This window comes from Haliotis cracherodii, unplaced genomic scaffold, assembly GCF_022045235.1.
Source record: "Haliotis cracherodii isolate W230 unplaced genomic scaffold, xgHalCrac1.p SCAF_10, whole genome shotgun sequence".
NCBI classification, from domain to species: domain Eukaryota; kingdom Metazoa; phylum Mollusca; class Gastropoda; order Lepetellida; family Haliotidae; genus Haliotis; species Haliotis cracherodii.
Genome location: NW_027266265.1, coordinates 35,334,986 through 35,357,595, shown reverse-complemented (window position 1 = coordinate 35,357,595; position 22,610 = coordinate 35,334,986). Strand labels below are relative to the sequence as shown.

The window sequence follows — 22,610 nt, the reverse complement described above, 5'->3', positions numbered from 1 at the left end:
TACACCTATGTGTAGAATCAAATCTTTAGAAAAGTCAACAAATAATGCATAAAACGTTCCCCTTTTCTTGCTGATATAGCGCTGTGTCAGAGATGTCAATCACTGGATTATTTACAGACCGCCGTCATGTAGCTCGAAAATTGCTGAGTGCGACGTTAAACAACAAACAAAACAAAACATCTTTCACCAATCAGTTTAACTGCATGTTTTTTTTTCAAATAAGTCGAATTTGTCCACGACACATCTACATCTACACAGAAATGTAATCTAATTACAGGTCCATGGCCCGAGGTAATACACAGATGAACAATAAAAAAAATTTAACAGTTCATCGTTGCCGTTCTACAGTTGTACTTAGTATCGATAGATGATAAAATGATAAATTAATGTTACTGTTTTATTTATATTTTTCAATATGTTTAAACAAACATGTGGATTTTCATTTTCAACGTACTTATGATTTAAGGGGCGGTCGGGTAGCCTAGTGGTTAAAGCGTTCGCTCATCACGCCGAAAGGCCCATTTCTGGTGTCCCCCGCCGTGATATTGCTGGAATATTGCTAAAAGCGGCTTAAAACCATATTCACTCACTCACTTATGATTTAACAGTAGACAAAGGGCACAGGTGACCTTTAACACTGGAACAATGGCACTGAATCTAAGACAGATTGCTTTGGAAATTCATGAGATAATTATGTTTACTGACATAACACTATGACATTATATATTTTGGAAAAAGACAAATTGTATTTCCTTTCTTTTCATATTATTAATTCAATCGATACTATCGATAGCCAAGCTCTACATTGACATAAGCTACGGATATTTTACTTTGTCTTCGATACACTGCCATCGAATCATGAACAATTGCGATGAATCGATAGTTGGATCAGTCATTCCTCCCCCACCTTTGATATATATGTAAATAGGTAAGTTCAGAATGTAAATGAGAAAGGCTGTCGCCAACATCCAATACAATCATCGCGTGTTATGGAGATAGACTGTTAATGTATGCTATACATATATTGATTTATTTAAGAGAAGTTACAATGGCTATAAGCCTACAACGTGGATTGAATAAGGTGTTGAAACAATTGGAATAATATTATGGGGCCATTACTTATGCAAGGGAATCATAATAGCATACATGATTAATATCTAATAACTTGAATCACACCTACCACACCTCAACAAGGCAATAGCATATCACCTATAATACAGTAAAACCTCTCTAATCCTGATCCGCTATTATTTACATAAATACGTAAATACACAACAAAACGATCCTTACGATGTACCCATTACTCGTTTATCCTTAATTTGTCAATGCGAGCGAGTCCACTGGGAATGGTACCATACGAATTAACAGTATTTAACTGCACACTGCTCAACGTTTGATAAGGGTTCCTAATATTCAACATCTCGGTTGTCAAGGATATGCTATTATTCTAAATACGCTGGACCCATTCGACGCCATATCTTCGTTTTGAGTCTCAATTCGAAATACGCGATCTTATAAATAACCGTCCAATCAAATAACAGTCATGGGCGAGAGACAATATGTGCAAAGCTATTGATAAGGCAGGTATATGAGTGAGTGTCCAACTCTGTGTGTGTGTGTGTGTGTGTGTGTGTGTGTGTGTGTGTGTGTGTGTGTGTGTGTGTGTGTGTGTGTGAGGGTGAAAAGTGAGTGAGTGAATATGGTTTTACGCCGTTCTTAGCACTATTCCAGCAATGTCATAGTGAGGGACGCAAGAAATTGGATTCACACATTTTACTCATGTGGGGTATCGAACCCGGGCCTTCGGCGTGAACGAGCGAACACTTTAACCACTAGGCTACCCCGCCACAGATGATAAGGCAGATGGTGACGATGACATCACTTCCTAAACGAAGCTGTGGAGGATAATGAGTCAAGGACATTTATCATACCAGAATAGATATATAATATAACACCCTTGGTTATCAATGATGAATATTCAATGATACATCATTCTGGTGACATAAATGGAAATTGTATTAAATATTGCCTTATCGCTGCTAACACACGTTGAACCATATACGTTGTTCTGGGGGCACAGCTGTGCACTGCGACGGTATCATATGTCGGTACTCCGCGATGATACATCACCAAACGTACACAGGACACTCTGATTGGAAATGTGCTGACATACGCCCTCACTCTATTTTCCTGGAAAAGCGGAAAAACACATGATTATAGGTTGCATTGATGTATGTGTGCATTGTGTGAACAGATGGTCTCACACAATGTAATGTCACTCATGCGGTCAAATCAATACGAAGCTGTCCTGATATTTAATGTGTGAATGAATTATCTTGCACACATTGACAAACGTTGAAAATATTTTATATAGTATGACCGAACTATCGAAAGACGAAATTGTAGTATTGCAATGTTCAGTACCGAACTATCGAAAAGCCAGTTTCGCGCATCACTGCCCATGGCCCATCTGTCGAAAATGTGAAGGGATTAGAAGAGATTAACAAAGCTATTAGTGGTAGCTAATTAACTTATGGCCTCGTCGGCGTTCTCTTCTCCTTCTAACGTTAATATAATCTAAAACTGACGACAATGTGAAGGGATTAGAAGAGATAAAAAAAAAACAATTAGCGGTCCCGAATGGACTTATGGCTTCGTCGACATTTTTCTTCTCTCTAGATTATTAAGGTCAAAATAAACATAGACAGGTCAGAGGAGACCTACACTCATGCTTTTCAACTGGTCAAGAACGCAGCACATCCGTGGAGTTTCAACCTTTCCCCAGACAATGTCCAGTTAGACTTTGAGAAAGGTGCACACAAAGCCATAGGTACTGTGTTCTCAAACGCACAAGTGCGAGGATGTTTCTTTCATGTTGCCCATTGTATGGGGTGACTTGTCCAGAAGCTATGTTTCATGCGTGAATACAAGGACAATGTGGCCTTCATCGACTCGTCAGACGTGCAGCTGCACTGCCTTTGGTTCCATCTCAAGAGGTAGAGGGTGTCTGGGTGAGCTGGTCTCCAGATACGAGTAGTCATCCTGGTGATTCAGTTGTAAGATTAATGGACTACGTCAACGAGGGGTGTCGGACCAATACTAACGTCGAGGGCTGGCATCACAGACTAGACAACATTTCCGGAAAGTGCTACGCTAACAGTGCAACCTTGGAACATGTGTCGGTTATCAAGAGAGAGAGAGAGCAGTCCGCAGTTGAGCCATGGTGGCTCAGGTGTTTGGTCACCGTGGTGTTCCACCGTGGAGGACGAAGTACAGGGACCTGGACCCCAGGCTCTCCGACCTCAAAAACTCCAACAGCAAAACCTGACGAATCTGGACTACCTCGACTCTGTCAACCACCTGGCCAATTTAGACTGATTGTAAACAGTATAATACAATACGAAACAGTTTAATGTATTAAAATTACATAAGTGATGTCATTTATTTATACACGTGTTACATCAATTGAATTAAACGGTGACGATATATGTAAATGTCTTGTTTTCTTTGCACAGCACCGAAGCGGCCGCCCGGAGAGCGGAAGTTCCGGGGTTCGATCCCCAGTCGCGTCATACCAAAAGGACCCGTGAAGATCCGGGGTAGAATAGGATCTTCAGCAACCCATGTTTGCCTTACAAGGCGACTATGCTTGTCGTAAGATGCGACTAAGAGGATATGGTACTTGTTGTTACCCTGTCTGGCGCTCGGCATTAAGGGGCTAAAACAAGGACTGGTCGGCCTAGAGTCAATATACTGTGTCTGATCATGAGTGAGGCATTTATGTTAAACTGCGGCATGGTATTTCAGTGAGCTAGCACTATATATCGGCATCAGTCCGGACTAGTACAAGCAGCCACACACACGTACATGCACGTCGCTATATAAGTGCAATAATCTTGGACGCGACGTTAAACCCCATTCCACCTCACCTCAGAGCACCGAACTGTCCAAAGTACCCAGTCTTATGATTCTCAGCCGACACATAATTGTCGAAAATATTTAAGTACATAAACCCATGGCCAGCACCGAACTGTCGAATATCAACACTAACACTATTCTAGTTTTCTACACTTCGAGAAGACACGGGGGCGCGGGTGGCCCAGTCGTCGCTGTGCAGAGTTGCGTCCCTTGGGCACGCCAGAAACCTATGAATGTGGGTTCGAATCCCGGTTCGCCACGATTATGTTTCTAGGTTTGTCAGCACCATACCCGTTCTCGTGGGTTTCACCGAAGTGGTAAACGTCATATACCTGCATCACTTTGGGCTTTCCTCCCACATTAAGCTGACACGCCGCGATATAACTGGAATACTGTTAAGGGGCATTAAACCCAACTCACTCACTCATTTGAGATGACACAGGACAAACAGACAGTCACATTCAGACGGGTGTTAGTTTTAGTGAGGTATAGGTGACCGAGAGAGGCACTGCTCATGTAAGATGCTGCAATTCGCTGTGCAGAGTGTAAGAAAACAACGATTATGGGTTCCAACCCGATTTGCCCTGATTATGTTTTTAGGTTTGTCAGCACCGTACCCGTGTTCGTAGGTTTCACCGAAGCCGTAACTAACATCGCTTCAGCTTCTCTCGGTGTACATCACGCATTATACCCCCGAGACCGGTTATCTCAAATATCTTCATCAGTATTGCTGCTGATCATGAACCGTTACACGGACACCTTGACAGCTAGCAGTCAACGTAAACACACCCAGAATTGTCGTCCTTGCATTACAGACGGACATTTTATTCAGTTATAGGTTACCGCCCAAAAAACTTTAATAGCAAAAATACGTCGTGCATATTTGAGTAAAGTATTTATAGTTTAAGATGAATTATTTCTTAATTTACAAGCCTCAGATATGAATATACCAATGTTATGAAGGATAAACCTGTCTTCATGTTGCATTAACCGTATAGATTTGTCATCGTGGGAAAGCTAATGTAAGAATGTGGATATTTAAAAAAGGGTATTTACTGGAATATTTTTGCATATTCCCATTATTATTCGTGTGGGTTTGTTTTATTTGCAACAAATCTGTGGTTTCGTTGTTGGCAGTCCTCATTTAGACATGGTTCTGTGTCTTCCAATCTCCACATTTAAACGATGTAACAATGTTAAAACTAAATTTTGAAATACACTACGTTGTATGCTGCGGAACGTCCGCAGTAGATTAGCATTCCATGTGAGAAGAGATATTGACTATAGTTATTATAATTAGTGGCCGATTCCTCTGAAATATACCAGATAGAGATTATCTGAAAGTCGTTGCTGAAATTGCCATGTTGTCAGGACATCACAGAGAATACTGTGTAACATTATCGAGTTCTTGTAACCACACCACTCCGAAGCCTAAACGGAAAGCATATTTACATTTATTTAAGTAACCGAACTTATTCTACTCGCATCGTAAAGTCATTTAAACATTATATGAGCTTGGAGAGGTAGGTGGATGCGTATAGTTTTAGCCCGCTATTAGCAATATTCGAGCGATATCATGGCGGGGGACACCAGAAATGGGCTCCACACATTGTACCCTTGTGGGGAATCAAATACGGGTCTTCGGCATGACAGGGGCGGTCGGGTAGCCTAGTGGTTAAAGCGTTCGCTCGTCACGCCGAAGACCCGGGTTCGATTCCCGACATGGGTACAATGTGTGAAGCCCATTTCTGGTGTCCCCCGCCGTGATATTGCTGGAATATTGCTAAAAGCGGCGTAAAACCATACTCACTCACTCTTCGGCATGACGAACGAACGCTTTAACCACTAGGCTACCCCGTTGCCCCCTGATGAGGAACCCGGTGAGGATGAAGATGATAAAGTGAATCAATATTTGTAACAATCATATGCGATCGGTAGAGTTCGCTAAACTCCATTTAATAGGTACGCAGTTTAGAGATATAACCATACCATAATGGTGGCTTTGGAATTCAAAGATATTCGGCATTTCCAAGTACAGTAAACTACGGTTATAACGAACATGATATAACGAATCGAACTGACTGATATAACGAACTTTTTTGGTCCCGACAATTTGCTGTAGTTATACTGTGTAAATGCTTATAACGAACTACGGTTATAACGAAGTTCGAATTCGTTATAACCGTAGTTTACTGTATATAAAATTTGTACCTTATCTGACAGCGGGATAAAAGGACAAATTCACAACCATTCACAAACGAGTATGTTAATGCAAGGCAAAATAAAACTCATCAGTCATATAAACTGTATGACAAAGCAAAGTATACAACATATTGGATGATGGCTAAAAACGAAAAAAAAGAAGATTTTTTATTGGTGATGTATTGGATACGGGTTTCAGAGTCCGTGTTTTGGTCTTTGAGTCTGCAGTGTTTCGGCGACTGTTTTCAGCCTAGTAACATTTTGTAATGTTTTAGTCAAATCCAATTTTCAAGTGTATATTTTCTTTTGCCCGGCCGTTTATAAAACTGCCTCACTCTTGTGATGACCATCTTTCTCTTGTAACAGATCTGGTCAATGGTCAGGTGTTGGCGTCGGTCCAGTTTGAGATCCGGGGCTATCTGCAGGCTCATCTCATGATTGATGAAAAGGATGAAGATATCCCTGCTCCGCTCCGATGTCATGGTATAAATGTGAGTTTGATCCATGCATGTTCCCCTTCTGTATCCGTGAAGATCCGGGTTAGAATTGGTCTTCAGCAAGCCATGCTTGCCGTAAAATCGACTATACTTGTCGTTAGAGGCGACTAACGGTTGGTCATGCTCGCTGACCTAGTTGATGCATGTCATCGTATCCCAATTGCGTAGATCGATGCCTATGATATCAGTCTCTGGATTGTCTGGTCCAGACCAGACCGCCGTCATATACATGTAGCTGGAATACTGCGAAATACGGCGTTAAATAACAAACAAACAAAAGCATCGGTTTATCGGGGATTCGAATCTAAAACTCATCCTGAGAATGACCCTTGATCCAGCAATGATAAACATCTCCAAAAATTGTCACCTTTGACTTTCCTCTCACAGTAAGCGAAATGCGTGATATAACTTAAGTACTGTTCACTATCTACTCTATCCACATTGTCAACTCTATCCACATTATCCACTCTATCCACACTATCCACTCTATCCACACTATCCACGCTGTCCACTCTATCCACACTATCAACACTATCCAAACTATCCGCTTTATCCACACTATCCACTCTTTCCGCTTTATCCACACTATCCAAACTATCTGCTTTATCCACACTATCCTCTCTATCCAAATTATCCACTCTATCCTCTCTATTCTCACTATCCACTCTATCCACTCTATCAACACTGTCTACCCTATACACTCTATCCACACTATCCACTCTATCCAAACTATCCGCTCTGTCCACACTATCCACACTGTCTACTCTATCCACTTTATCCACACTATCCACTCTATCCACTTTATCCACACTATCCACTCTATCCATATTAGTCATTACTCTCGATAACGATAGCTTTGATGAATTGAACGCACTAAAACGTCAGTGCCAGTTCCCAAAGAAGCGGGACCGCCCGTGGGTGTCCAATCTGGAAACACATCGTCTGTGGTTCTTCCACTGTCATTAAGCTGGCCGCTGCGTACTCGCGCTGATGCCTCGGGTGTTCTCACATAATCCAACATGACATTCTGGCTGGAGAGGCGGTATCAGCACATGTTGCACTTAACAATTCTTACCATTTGCGTTCATCCTTCACAAAAAAGTGTGCTCTTTTATCAGTTACCGACAAGCGTTAGAAACGACATGTAATTGGTTACATGATTTGGCACAAGAATCCCCAGGAGGAACTAGATGGTTCTGCTAAGCGGAACTAATTCTAAACAATTTTCACGACCTTTAATGTAATTAGCTTCTGTAGCTGTTTATTTGGTATAAGGGTCGTCGAACGACAAGTAAAGCGCCTCTTCTACTTCGGCAATTTCAAATGTTGTACATGTACTGTACTGCTGTAGAAGATTCAACCCTTCGTTGTTGTTTTTGATTTTTTTTCTTGTATTAATTCCAAGGTAGAATTTGTCCTTTTAACCCAGGCTTATCGTAAGAGGTGATTAAAATGGATCAGGTGGTGAAGCTCTGTGAGTTTTGCTGAAGTTGTGTCATCGTATCCCACTGGCGTAGATCGTTGTTCATGCTTTCAACCACTGAATATTTACAACCGCTGAATTCCTGCTGCCTGCGGCGAAAAACAACATTTACTTGTTTTGATATTCTTAAGGTCTGCCAGAAGTCGTTACACTGTAGATGACAGGGTACAATGTGTGATGTCCTCACAGATCTCAACTCAGGCGAAGTTGAGCGACGTCGGTAGCGGAGAGTAGCGGGATTGGTGACTGTGTTCAGCAGCTTGACTCCTGAGAGTTGTTGTAGTTGGTTGGTTTGTTGTTTAACGCCGCACTCAGCAATATTCCAGCAATATGACGGCGGTCTGTAAATAATTGAGTCTGGACCAGACAATCCAGTGATTGATATCATGAGCATCGATCCACACAATTGGGATACGATGACCTGCATCAACCAAGTGTTGAGTGATTGAGTGAGTGAGTATGGTTTTACGCCGCGTTTAGCAATATTCCAGAAATATCACTGCAGGGGACACCAGAAATGGGCTTCACACATTGTACCCATGTCGGGAATCGAACCTGGATCTTCGGCTCCACACAATTGCTATACGATGACATGCATCAACCAAGTCAGTGAGACTGACCACCCGATCCCGTTAGCCGCCTCTTACGACAAGCATAGTCGCCTTTTACGGCAAGCATGGGTTGCTGAAGATCTATTCTACCCCGGATCTTCACGGATCGACTCCTGGGAGTATTTACGGCTTTGATCTTGCCCCACACCGAAGCACCCGTGGCACGTGTGATGTCTCAGGCAAGTGACTTTGTTCGACATGTGCCACTGTCACCCAGCAGTAAATGGGGTACCGGTAGGCTGAGGATCCTCACATGCAGCCCGGTTTGTATACTCCCCAGGGAGCTGAGAAAAAATCGAGTGCACTATGGACCATCAACCAGGTCAAAAATAATGCGAAAGTGCGCGTGAGAAACCGGCCTTTGAATGATAAGGGAATACACAAGAACGTATCAATGGTCTACCAATATACACAAAAACAATAACATAACTCATAATTTTATAAGAAAAGAAATGTGAAATATACGACAGCACACGTTGGATTATAAAAAAAAAGCAGCATAAACGATCAACATGTCCGTAATCGCTCAAACAACACCATCTGACATGAATTTGTATTTATAGCTTTGTCCCAATTAACTTTATTCCTGGCCCCTGGTGAAACAGGAGTGAGGCTTGTTTCCACCGTATGTTGAGATGAGTGTCATGTGCGATAGTGCCAGAGGACATCGCCCCTGCGTAATCATATTGGTACACCTGCTGTCATTGTCATTACTGTTATTTTTGTCGTTCGACTTTCTCCTTGAACTGGATACAATGTTACACTGACGCATGATTTGTTATCCTGGGCGTCTACAAAGTATAGAGTCTTACTTGAGAACGTGCTGGAGAATGTTTTATAGCTATTCCTTCATTAGACTCGATGGGTATTTTAGAAATTGTTTTTTGGTTAGTAGAGACGTATTACTTCGTTTCGACTGAAATCGGGATTATTTCCAGACTCGCCTATGCTTACTTCATCACACAGGCGGGGCGGCGGGGTAGCCTTGTTGTTAAAGCGTTCGCTCGTCACACCGGAGACCTGGGTTTGATTCCCCACATGGGTACAATGTGTGAAGCTCATTTCTGGTGTCCCCCGCCGTGATCTTGCTGTTAAATTGCCCTAATAGAGGCGTTCATCCATATTCACTCACTCACTCACTCATCACACACACACACACACACACACACACACACACACACGGATACTCACCTTCTCGCACTCTCACCTCGGTATTCGTACACTCGCAAACCTCTCTCGAGTATTGGGACCTGCTCCAGAGCATCAGCCAGGTGAACCAGGGATCGACGCAGGTCCCGGGGTGTTCACACTGCATCCAGCCACACTTTTACTCACTCACTCACTCACTGTCACGTGTGTTTCAGATGGATCAGAGCGAGTATTGGGTCATGCTCCAGACAATCAGCCACACTGATTTACTCACTCACTCACTCACTCACTCACTCACTCACTCACTCACTCACTCACTGTCCCGTGTGTTTCAGCTGGACCAGAGCGAGTATTGGGACATGCTCCAGAGCATCAGCCAGGTGAACCAGGGATCGACGCAGGCCCCGTGGGTGTTCACACTGCAGCCAGCCATCGTCCTCCTCTCTGCCTTCGGAGTGTGGACTCTCGCCTTCATCCTCGTCATCGTCGTCTTTGTTGACACTAACAGGGCCGGTACGTCATGGTGACGCTTTCTGTTACAGGAGAAACAGTATTTGTGTTCAAACATGTAATTATAACATCGTTGTATCTTTGCAGACACTAAAACAGCTGGTACGTCATGGTGACGCTTTCCTCATAGAGGAAGCAACGCTTCTGTATAAAACTCTAATTGTAACATAGTTCTATCTTCTATCACAGCTGGAACGTCATGATGACACCTCCACCAAAAGAAGAAAATAAACGTTTCTGTTTAAATTCTTATTGTAACACGTTTATACTTTTGTTGACATTAACCGAGACGATACGTCATGGTGACGCTTCCCCTCATAGCAGAAGCAATGTTTTTTTCTGTTTAAAACGCTTTGGGTATTGGCTTTGTAGTTCGGCTGACCGGGCAAGAATTCGTTTACCGGAGTTTCGATTTTACGTCATCTGCAGAGTTGCGTCCCGTAATCCTGATAAGATCCGTTGGTGCTAGATCCGAATCCCGGATTCGTCCCGATCATGACTGATTTGTCAGCAGCATTCCCATATTCACCAGTGTTATATTCGTCTATGACGTGCAGACTGTTGTCACTCACTCACTCACTCACTCACTCACTCTTCATCAATTTGTGTAGGGGATTAGTCGTGTATATGGATAAGTATGACAGTTGCATTGACCGAGTCATTATAAGAATTTCTTAAACTGTTATCACTTTTACCCAAGTATGTAACCTTAATGTGGACTGATGAGGGTCGCTTTAGTGAAACCAACGAGCACGGCTATAGTAATCACAATCTGAGGATCATAATCAGTGCGAACCAAGACTCGATGTTTTAATCTACAGTAAACTACGGTTATAATGAACTCAAAGGACTACTAATGTTGGTTCGTTATAACCGTAATTCGTTATAAGCATAGATACAGCATATCTACAGCATATTGTCGGGACTGAACAGTTAGTTCGTTATATCCGTTAGTTCGTTATAAGCGTGTTCGTTATAACCGTTACTTATTCACCCTTTAGAATTACATGTAGGAACAAGGAGGATCGGTAAGGAGAAGGTTTTTTCTTTGTACTCACTCAATTCTTTTCACAAAGCAGTCTGAAAACATTTGCGTGATAACGATTGTAAAATAGCTGAAATTTATATGTCGTTTCCAACTGAGATGTGATTATGTCCTTGGATATTTATATGTTTACTTTACGAGTTATTTCTTAATAATGGTCCTAGCATCGGTAAATCTAATAATGATTGAGACATTCTTCAAATACGCTGGCATTATTCCCAGGAGATCAATATATGGGACACAATTGTGACCCGTCTGACCAGTGATTTAGAAATTTGAGCTGTATTAGACATCAGAGACCCATCGTTAACGTTCCAACCCTGCGAGATAAATGCAATAAATGAAATTTGTGGAGCTGCAATTTTGGACACTGAAAATACCATTCGGTCTGTGTCTCCCACCACTGCAGGTTTTCAAACGGTGGTGCAGCTGGAGACATAGTTCTCCGACAAAATGTGCGTTTTGCAGCATATTTAATTGATTTCCAATACAAAGTATACAATTCTTATTTTCATCGCCAAATCACGCAATAGGGATGAAACCGCGTGAATATACAAATCCCACGAACCTTGTTTATCCGGACGGTATCGTTCCCAGTGAAATCGCCCGGATAATCCAGATTTCGGGTCATCGTATCGTGAATACAAAGTAATGCGGGCTCTCCTACTTAACGGGGATCTGGAATATCGAAGTTTCGTTGTTTTCACTTTTAAATCATACATGTCCGCAATAAGATGATAGTGTTATAAATACTGTTCAAAGAAGCTTAAAACTCACTGACATTCCCTGCGAAGATCCGGGTTAGAATCTAGCTTCAGCATCCCATGCTTGTCGGCAAAAGCTAACGCATGTGCATGTTTGTTAAAGTTTCTGCATGTACATGTTTATTGCAGTTTCTTCATGTTCATTTTAAAGAAGTTTCTGCATGTACATGTTTGTTGCAGTTTCTTCATGTTCATTTTAAAGAAGTTTCTGCATGTACATGTTTATTGCAGTTTCTTCATGTTCATTTTAAAGAAGTTTCTGCATGTACATGTTTATTGCAGTTTCTTCATGTTCATTTTAAAGAAGTTTCTGCATGTACATGTTTGTTGAAGTTTTTACAAGTACGTGTTTGATGAAGTTTCTGCATGTACATGTTTGTTGAAGTTTCTGCATGTACATGTTTGTTGAAGTTTATGCATGTACATGTTTGTTGAGATTTCTACATGTACATGTTTGTTGACGTTCCTGCATGTACATGTTTGTTGGCGTTTCTGCATGTACATGTTTGTTGAAGTTTTTACATGTACATGTTTGTTGAGGTTTCTGCATGTACATGTTTGTTGAGGTTTCTGCATGTACATGTTTGTTGAAGTTTTTACATGTACATGTTTGTTGAAGTTTATGCATGTACATGTTTGTTGACGTTTCTGCATGTACATGTTTGTTGAAGCTTTTACATGTATATGTTTGTTGAAGCTTTTACATGTATATGTTTGTTGAAGTTTGTGCAAGAACATATTTGTTGAAGTTTATGCATGTACATGTTTGTTTTAGTAGAGAGTTTCGTCATGTTTGATATCTGTTGTGCGGGACATTCTGGGTTTCTGTTCCCGTGTTCTGTCAGGTGAACAGTTGACTTGCCTTTGCATGTGTATGTGACCGGTCACCTTTTCACGAACACTCATTACCATCATTATTAGTGATTACAAAACATATCGTTGGAAACATACAATATGCAGTCTGCTTTTAGCGTGTTGCATTTTGTTGCCTTTACTTAGAAGGGAGCAGGTACGTGCAATTTTCCCTAAACGACATCCTAGGTATATTAAATTCCTTATTAAATTATTTTTTTTCCAACAAGTGCACTCACTTCACTGGGGATTCCGGTGGGATAACACCATCTAAACGGATAAAATACATTTTCATTTTAATAAATTTATTTCGCAGCGAAACCTCAGAGAAAGTTATGTTAAACATCCTCCCCGTGGAGTGCCTCAATTCGTACGAAATAAACGAAAGTGACTTTCTGCAGCCAAAACATTTTCCACTGTCTTTCTAAAACTTCAGCTGACAGAATACTCCCAATCGTGTTGATAGAGTGTTTCCCGCTAATGGAGAATTTAGTCTCGGCTCTTTATTACAAAAATAAGTCCATTCGCAAGAAAACACCAAGGAGCAAACATCATGTCGAGGCGGATTTATTCTGTGAGATATGACCCATGCACGTGTTCCATTGTTTGGTCTTGCAACTCCATTGAGAGCAGCATAATAGGATATCACTCTTCATCATGGACGCATGGAGTTTCCGCCCTGGAGATTAGTGTACGCTTGGGGATATTTGGAACATGGTCACAGTCTTCTTTAATAAGACGCGTATTTACTTTAGAGTGCATACTTATTGATATGGTCAACCTTGGAGGAATAATACAATATCCTCCTTAATCTTGACTGTCTCTTGTACAGCATGGGTCTCATTTATTCAACCTTATGAAATATGAAATATTCAAGAATGTTTTGTGATGACATCTTTATAACGAATACAGCGCTGGGGTAGCCTTGTGGTTAGAGCGTTCGTTCGTCGCACCGAACAACCGGGATCGATTCCAGAAATGAGGGTCGTACTCGTGAAGATCCGGGTTTGCTTGGAACTTCAGCAACTCATGCTTGACGTGAGAGGTGACTAACGGAACCGGGAGGTCAGGCTCGCTGACTTCTTTGATGCACGTCACCGAATCCCAATTGCGTAGAACGATATTGCTCAGTGCGGCGTTAAACAACAAACCAACAACTCATGGGTTCAGCGAGTAATTATACAAATGACCACTATGAACATATCATATTTGTTTTCTCTTTTCAGATATCTTGTCCGTACGGTTGACCGTGTTCGTCTTTCCTCTGATTCTTATATCGGGTGTATATATTGTCCGATGGAAAAGAAGAAAACATATCAAATTGGTAAGCATGTAATTCTATGTGAAGAGAGTGAGTGGTAAATCGTTCATGGTTAGATCTATTCACCATGCACTTTCAATAGTTTCACAATGTGTTGCTGCCTGGTTTATGAATAGATCTATTCACCATGCATTTTTAATAATTTCACAAATAGTTCCTGCCTGGTTCATGGATAGATTTATTCACCATGCATTTTTTAATAGTTTCACAAATAGTTCCTGCCTGGTTCATGGATAGATCTATTCACCATGCATTTTCAATAGTTTCACAAATAGTTCCTGTCTGGTTCATGGATAGATCTATTCACCATGCATTTTTTAATAGTTTCACAAATAGTTCCTGCCTGGTTCATGGATAGATCTATTCACCATGCATTTTCAATAGTTTCACAAATAGTTCCTACCTGGTTCATGGATAGATCTATTCACCATGCATTTTCAATAGTTTAACAAACAGTTACTCCATATCTCATAGAAAAGATAACTCTACGACCTAGTGGTTGTACGCAGTATATGTAATATAGTTCCACTGAAAAGGGCCCCCTACAAGAATATGTTTGTCCCAATGAATAAAACCATTTTCGAATGATAAAAATAAAAAGTATTATTGTAACAAACATATGTTCAATCCATGAATCAAAACAATTTGTTTTTGGTAATCAGTCGAAAGTAACTTGCGACCCTGAATTTGTTTATTATTTTATGTTTGATTTGTTTTAACTGGCAGCTGTGCAAGCGCATGTTGAGCCGATGTCTACACATCAACAGCACGCTGTACATGGATGATCGCCCAGTCGTAGTCACCATCACACAAGAGAGGGGTGCAAGATTTAATGTATCCTTTGTTGATGAGACTTGGTTGCACAGCACTATGAACGGTATTTGAGTAACGTCAAGGCATGTTAGCTTGATATGGGAGGGGAGTGGCGTAAATTATGTTCTCTTATGCCCGTACACGATGTATATCCCCTATTTTTATACAGATCATACTCTTAATGGCTTTTTAAATGAATGGATTCATCACTGGAAACAGCAGATGTTCGCCATCATCACCTATTACTCGTACAATCAATATTCTAGTCCTTTTGTTCCCAACTTTTTAATTCGAGAACATCCATGTGACAAGCTAGCATTGTTTGCGTTTGTAAAATACTACAAAAAAGGCAGATAACCATATAATCTTGTTTCTCTCTGAGCTATATGGAATTGCAAATGTCACCGAGAGATATCATGGTTACACGTCGGTCACGATAACATTAAGTGGCATGAAATGTTTATTAGATTCTTGAAGATTAACCCTGATGCACTACTCCCCGTCAAGTTAGCTAAGATTCGCGTGTTCGCTATACGACACCTATGTGGAAAGCTAGGTCGCGATACAATACACGACAAAATGCATTAAAACTTCATACTTGCCATTCAGAGGGAGGTGAGGTTACATTTGGTTTAACGTCGCGTTCAAGGTTATTTCCCTTCTATAGCGACGTGCATGCACGTGTGTCATTGTGTGTGTCTCCTGTGACTTGCACAGACATCAATACGTCATCATGTTTCATATGACGTCATCTGCTTTCACGATATAATCCATTTCACATTTTGTGTTACCATACCGAACCAACAAGAGGACGTAAGACTGATATAATATTGTAAAAACAAACATTTTTCAACGGGAATAGTCCCGTGGTGTGAAGCCCTTTCAGCTCGTAAAATGCCGGGCCCTCTGCTAGTGACATACATGTATACAATTCATTATAAAAATATGTCTAAAAATCATAATAATCATAATCATAAGCGGAATTGGAATCTTAATAGTGCATATTCATTCTCAGTTCCCTGGGGAGTATACAACCCGAGCTGCCATACTAAGCAATAATTGATCCGACCTCTTGCACAAACCGGCAGAAATAGGTATTTCACAATTACCTTGTCATTCAATTTTGTTCACAGTGCCATGTATACATACTTGATTTTACGAGCTAAAAGTTCGTGTACACGATCTCATTGAACACATGACCATTTAGCTCGTAAGGCACTATCGATATTTCACCTACCAACCATATTCGTGTGGTGGCAGAGATGGGGGGCCAGGTGCCGAAGTCGTGTCGAGTTGCGTCCCTTGGCATGCCAGAATGTTTCCAGGTTTTTCAGCACCATACCCGTGTCAGTGGGTTTTACCGAAGTGGTAAACGTCTGAGACCTACATTATTTCGGACATTCCTCCCACATTAAGCTGGCATGCCTTGATACAACTGGAAAACTGTTAAAAGCGATGTGAATCCCGACTCACTTACCTCAGATTCTTAAATATATAACGACAACGCCAGAGAATAACCAGTCTCGATTATCCACTGGCGTAACAAGACACAACAGCGGTGAACATTATATAAATGGATCACTGAAAATCAGTGATGACACCAGCAGGTGTTCGCGAAAAGAACTTTTTGATAAAATGACATTAAGAATTAACTTACTTTTATGTCTACTGTTGCTTTTCCTTAACTCTACCAGGTACATTTCTACTATTTCAACATGACTGATTGTTTTGTGAGTATGACATATAATTTCCTTCATGTTTTCGGCTTCAATTCCATGAAGAAAAGGCAGTGACAATGAAAGTCTACAGATAGTCTAGATATCTGAGAAAACAAGCTTCAGCCCTTTCCGTTCCACCTACTCTTTGATAAAACGGCCCTTGTCACTTTTCACATTTCCTTTTATATTAAGTTTTCACATTTTCACAATTTCCTTAAGAATTTCGTTTTGATCACATTTCTTACCCTCCTGACATCAAAGCTGTTGAACGTATCATAATTGGTTAAGACATAAACAAGGAATGCCTTCAAGCTCTTGTGTCAAAATGGGATTTTTTTACGTTGGAAATTTCATCGTGTTTAACAGATTCGAATGATTAAATTTATTGTCTTACACACTGCCTTTGAAGCATTTCTAAATCGATTTAAATGTGATCAGCACCACGCGCATGGCGTGTTTAATATAATTCTCAAGAATCTCTTGAAGTGTTTCAAGCTTCCACAAGCACTTTGTGACATTAACGTACCTAAACATTCTTAAAGATCCTCTGAAAAGGCATTCATTTCTTGTTCATTGAAACCTTGCTGACAATGACGTTCAATAACTTTATATAACTGACATAGTTTATGAATTTTTATCCAAGTTGAAATGAGTTTTAAATTTCAACCTCGCCACCTGATGACTGCAGGTCATAAATAGATCTTCAGCAACCCATGCTTGCCGTATATTGCGACTACGCTTGTCGTAAGAGGTGACTAACGGGATCGGGTGGTCAGGCTCACTGACTTGGTTGATGCATGTCATCGTATCCCAATTGCGTGGATCGATCCTCATGATCTCAATCACTGGATTGTCTGGTCCAGACTCGATTATTTACAGACTGCCGTCATATAGATGGGATATTGCCGAGTGCGGCCCTGAAAAACAAACAAACAAACATGAATGGAAAGGAAAGTAACCACTCTGGTGTCGTGTGCAAAGAGGGAATTCTACTGTCACGTATCTGGATAAGTGGTTACATAGGGTCGTCAAGCATTTGGGTATCGCTCTGTGGCTTTAAGACAATGCACGGTCAAAGCAAACGTCTGTGGTTAGCGAATGGGAGTCAGCAGATGATAAACGTTACGCGTATAAGGTAAATCCATTACGCGTAATGACTTTGACCAATAGGAAATGTCCCCTAGCCTATATTAAATCCAAGTGTCTAACCTTGCCACGTAAAGGCCACTTTTCTTGGCTCGATCCTGGCGCCACCTCGCGTAGGTCACGAGTTGTGCCCCTTGTATGAAAACGCGATAGCCAATCTGATCGCTGTTCTTATCTCGTATAGATTCACAAAGATGGCGACTACCATAGGCGACGACTTAGTCGATCAGATATCGAAAACATTCGCGATTTCATCCCTGACGAACAAACACACTCTGTCAGGCAATCATTAGGGGGTTTTAAAGATGAAAAGGACATATTGGTGATAACAAAGACAGGCAGCGGTAAATCACTTTCATACAAAGGTGTACCAGTCGTGGATGTTGATTTTGTGAAACGTTCTCTGATTGGACTATGGTTATGTGCGATAGTCCAGTCATATTTAGCAGAGGAAAGTGGGATTTATTTGTCAAGGGTGGAAACAAGACTTTGATAAAAATGCTAGTGGTCGGGGAGATGGTTTTCATTGGTCAAAGGCTTTACGCATAAAGACATTAGTTTAACGCATGACAAGTGTGGTTACGGAAAACCGACATGGATTTCCTTTTGTTCAAAGTCTTTACGCATAGTGAATGTCGCTTTAGGCGTAACGTATATATAATTTTCTAACCTTATCCGCTAACCAGAAACGTCTCAACGTTGTTGTAGTGAAACAGCGGGTGTTTCGAACCTCAGAGAACTTGATGTAATTTCGCTTGTCCGCCATTAACGTAATGATAATGAATCATATAACTAGCCACGATTGTGGATGTGCAAAGGCAAAGGTACCGTGATCATGTACATATATTGATTACTAGAAATAGTTAATAATGCTAAGGCAATTGATATGGACTATATGTGGCTTTACAGATCAATCAGTCTTCTAGCTTCTAACGTAACAAACCACTTGTCAAGAAAACCGGGTAGCTCGATGCCAATTTGTATTGCTGTCAGAAAGGTTACACGCCCTAATGTCTTTCCCTCAAACCAAAGTGGGAAAGGAAAATGACGGGAAAGCGTGAAAAGAACACACTACTGGCGAGAATTTGAAATTAAAGGTTTTTACGTTAAAAGTTTTGATTGTTCAAACAACCTTCATTCAAATCAAAGTATGGCGTTGCTTGATAAGAGCTTGATCACAGCACCCATAATTTTTAAGTATATTTAGAGCTACATGTATATTAAATTAAATGGAGATAGGTCGGCTTGTATGGCAAAGATCGCCTGCCTGAAAAAGTGGAATAATATTCCCCAAAGCGATCTAATGCTTCGGTCATGAACAATACATTATAGATGATCAGAGAAATGTCCAACGTTAGTGTTTAATGTTGAGATACATATAGGTGTACATGTTTGTTTTTCAGGACGATGTGAATCTTCTGTTGTGTAGCTGTCTAGATGAGGACGTAGACAAACTGTCTAAACTCATCAAGGTCTACACTAAGGACTGTGACTACCTCAGTGAGGTGAGTGATTCATTCACTGATATTGTCTTCTAGTAACAGCGACAGAAGTAGATGCTGTCTGAATAAACATGAGGACCGAGCAGATCACATGTGTCGAAATTGTGTTAATAGATAGCGGGTTGGGTCCCTGTTCCAAATGGCGATCCTAGCGCGACAACATTCTAAGTCCATTTTCAAATAGTGAGACTGCACCCGTGGTCTAGTGGTAGAGCGTCCGCCTGGAGACCGGAAGGTCCGGGGTTCGATCCCCGGCCGCGTCTTACCAAAAGACGTTAAAACATGGTACTTGTTGTTACCCTGTCTGCCGCTCGGCGTTAAGGGGTGAAAACAACGACTGGTCGGCTCGGAGTCAGTATACTGTGTCTGAGTGGGGTATTCATGTTAAACTGCGGCATGGTATCTCAGTGAGCTAGCACTATAAATCGGCATCAGTGCGGACTAGTATAAGCAGCCACACACACACACACACACACACACACACACGTGCATGAAGGTCGCTATATAAGTGCAATAATCTTAGACGCGACGTTTAACCACATTTCAAATCACCTTAAAACAGTGGAGTTAGTTTGGCCTCAGTGCTACGATCCATTTGTGGAACGGGTCTTTTTTGTTTTACTATTAAATTATTATTCCCAAACTCAAACGTAAAAAACGAAAGTATGTTAACATTTTCAATTAGAAAAATCTTTGTAAATCTAATGTGACAGGGTTCATTGTTGTGATGCGCAACCAAATATATGATGGTGTTGTTTCTCTTTTGCAGATGTCTCTCGCTGAGCGGCTAACTGTAATGATGGCGGCGCCCTATGCTCTAAAATTATCTCGTAATCTACTTCCGGTTCCGGCCCAAGAGCGCCATATTGATCAACAATTGTGTATGTGTCAGTTCACGGAGGAGTGCATGTCGTTATATATCCACTGCCTGTCAAAGGAAAATACCGCTGGTCTTATCAAACTGTTTTCCCAATATCTCCACGCTCTGTGCACTGTGCGGGAGCTGCGAGAGATTCAAGAAATGGCCCCATCATGACGAGCTGAGCAATCCTCATCGCTGGATCTACGACAGCTCATTTTCATCAGTGTTTGGGACCGCCATATTCAAACACATTATTTTCATTCCCGGGCTCGTTATTTCAATTACAATGAGTTTAAGTATGAGTTTAACACCACCTTGAACAGTGTTACAGTTAGATCACGGCGTGTCTGTCTAATTCGGGAGGAAATCCCGAAGTAATGCGAGTCTAAGACGTTTAGCTCTTTGGTGAAACCCACGAGCACGGGTATGGTGCTGACAAACCAAGAAACATAGAAACATAATCGGATTTTTAGTATGCCCAAGGGACGAAACGTAAATTATGGCGCCTTAGACGACTGAGCCACCCGTTCTAGGGATTAGAGCATATTCATCCATTGATACCATTACCATTGACTGTGGAAAACGTCAATTGTATGTAAGATTAGTACTTAGAATATGATTAGTAATATCATAATATTGTAGCTTGACACAAGTGACAGAGTTAGGCGATACATGTGGTGAGTATGTTAAGTAGGATGACAACTGTGGAGTACGACTTAGAAAGGTTAGGTCGTATTTAGGACACTTCACATGACACCGTAGTTAGGAAAGGTCGCATATTATAACGCCATGGAATGTTAGCTTCGTACGTTGATGTAGTAGGGTCGGGTCGTATATTCGATACGTCATTTGGCGTCCCCTCCAGTCATGACTGTTGGAGCAGATTGAATATACGATACGTCTTGTTGCATCAACGTCATATACTGACGTAACCTTGTCAGGTCGTATGTACGATACGCCATGGAGCGTCACTTTCATACAAAGACGTAATAGTGTCACGTCGTTTATACGATACGACTTGAGCGTCGGCTTCATACAAAGACGAAACAGTGTCACGTCGTATGTACGATACTTCATGGAGCGTCAGCTTCATACTTTGACGTAACAGTGTCACGTCGTATATTCGATACGTCATGGAGCGTCAGCTTCATATAAAGAAGTAACAGTGTCACGTCGTATATACGATACGACTTGAGCGCCAGCTTCATACTTTGACGTAACAGTGTCACGTCGTATATACTATACGTCGAGCGTCAGCTTCATACTTTGACGTAACATGATCAGATCGTGGATAACATACGTCATCGAGGACCAACTCATTACACTTGCATGTTATAATGCTATGTTTATATGTAATGGTTAGTCTACAACCGGGGAATAAATTCTCACACCACTATATGAAGAGCTCATAAGCGGCAGCAAATGGGTTTGTTCTCGTCAATCCATACAATCTTTACATTTATCCTCCATTTCGTTTGTCATCTAATCATGTTTGTTTGTAAATAGGAATTGGTAGCTGCACAAAAATTACACTATGAAATAGAGAAAGCATGAAAACCCGAACACAGACGCGGTCGTGTTGTATAGCTGAAGGTTTTGTATAGACTTAAAAAATAATCAAAATAAAATTGATATATTTCTGTACAGCTACACATTTTCATGATTCGTTGTCATTTCAGAAGCATCTTTTATACCAAAGTACACCTAGACCGAGCGATAACGGTGTCTGTGAAAGGGATGTGACTTTATTACTAGCTGTGATATAACAACAAGATAGTGATCTGTCTATATTTTCCTATACCAGTATGCTACGTATGAGGAGGTTTCTAGCAGAAAGAAGGATGAAAGATGTCCGATTTTTACCTTGATATGTTAAATAATTTGTGTCCGTCTTCTTCAAGTTACTGTTTATATAGAAAACCAATAAAATGCTCATATTTACAATTCATAATTGTTTGTGCTTTTTTTTCACTGAAGGCTGTGTTGACGTGTGTGTATTGTGCCACTGATCAAGGCTGGTAGGAGGTCGGAGGCCATGTCCATCGTTGAACCCATGCCCAACCTGAAATCTTTCACAAACGTCAAATACTTGACAATCTTTACATCCTTAAATCCTTAGTGTTGTCCATCGTTGCATGTTTGTCTACCGTTAAATCCTGAAAGCGTGAAGTACTTGTACATCATTTAAAACTTGTCCATCCTTACATCCTTTGCACA

At 41.0% G+C, this 22,610-nt stretch overlaps 1 protein-coding gene across 7 annotated transcripts in view; it reads left to right on the top strand.

Moving 5' to 3' along the window:
- LOC139449847 (uncharacterized) overlaps positions 1-22,277 on the top strand; it is an 83,832-nt gene extending 61,555 nt beyond the window's left edge. For all 7 annotated transcript variants that reach the window (XM_071231438.1, XM_071231446.1, XM_071231454.1 and 4 more), the window contains exons 5-11: positions 6,487-6,611; positions 10,196-10,373; positions 14,258-14,355; positions 15,079-15,186; positions 16,860-16,895; positions 19,433-19,534; positions 20,301-22,277. In XM_071231438.1, coding sequence (XP_071087539.1) covers positions 6,487-6,611; positions 10,196-10,373; positions 14,258-14,355; positions 15,079-15,186; positions 16,860-16,895; positions 19,433-19,534; positions 20,301-20,567 — 914 coding nt within the window. In that variant the 3' untranslated portion in view covers positions 20,568-22,277. The remainder of the gene's footprint in view (positions 1-6,486; positions 6,612-10,195; positions 10,374-14,257; positions 14,356-15,078; positions 15,187-16,859; positions 16,896-19,432; positions 19,535-20,300) is intronic.
- The last annotated feature ends 333 nt before the right edge of the window (positions 22,278-22,610 follow it).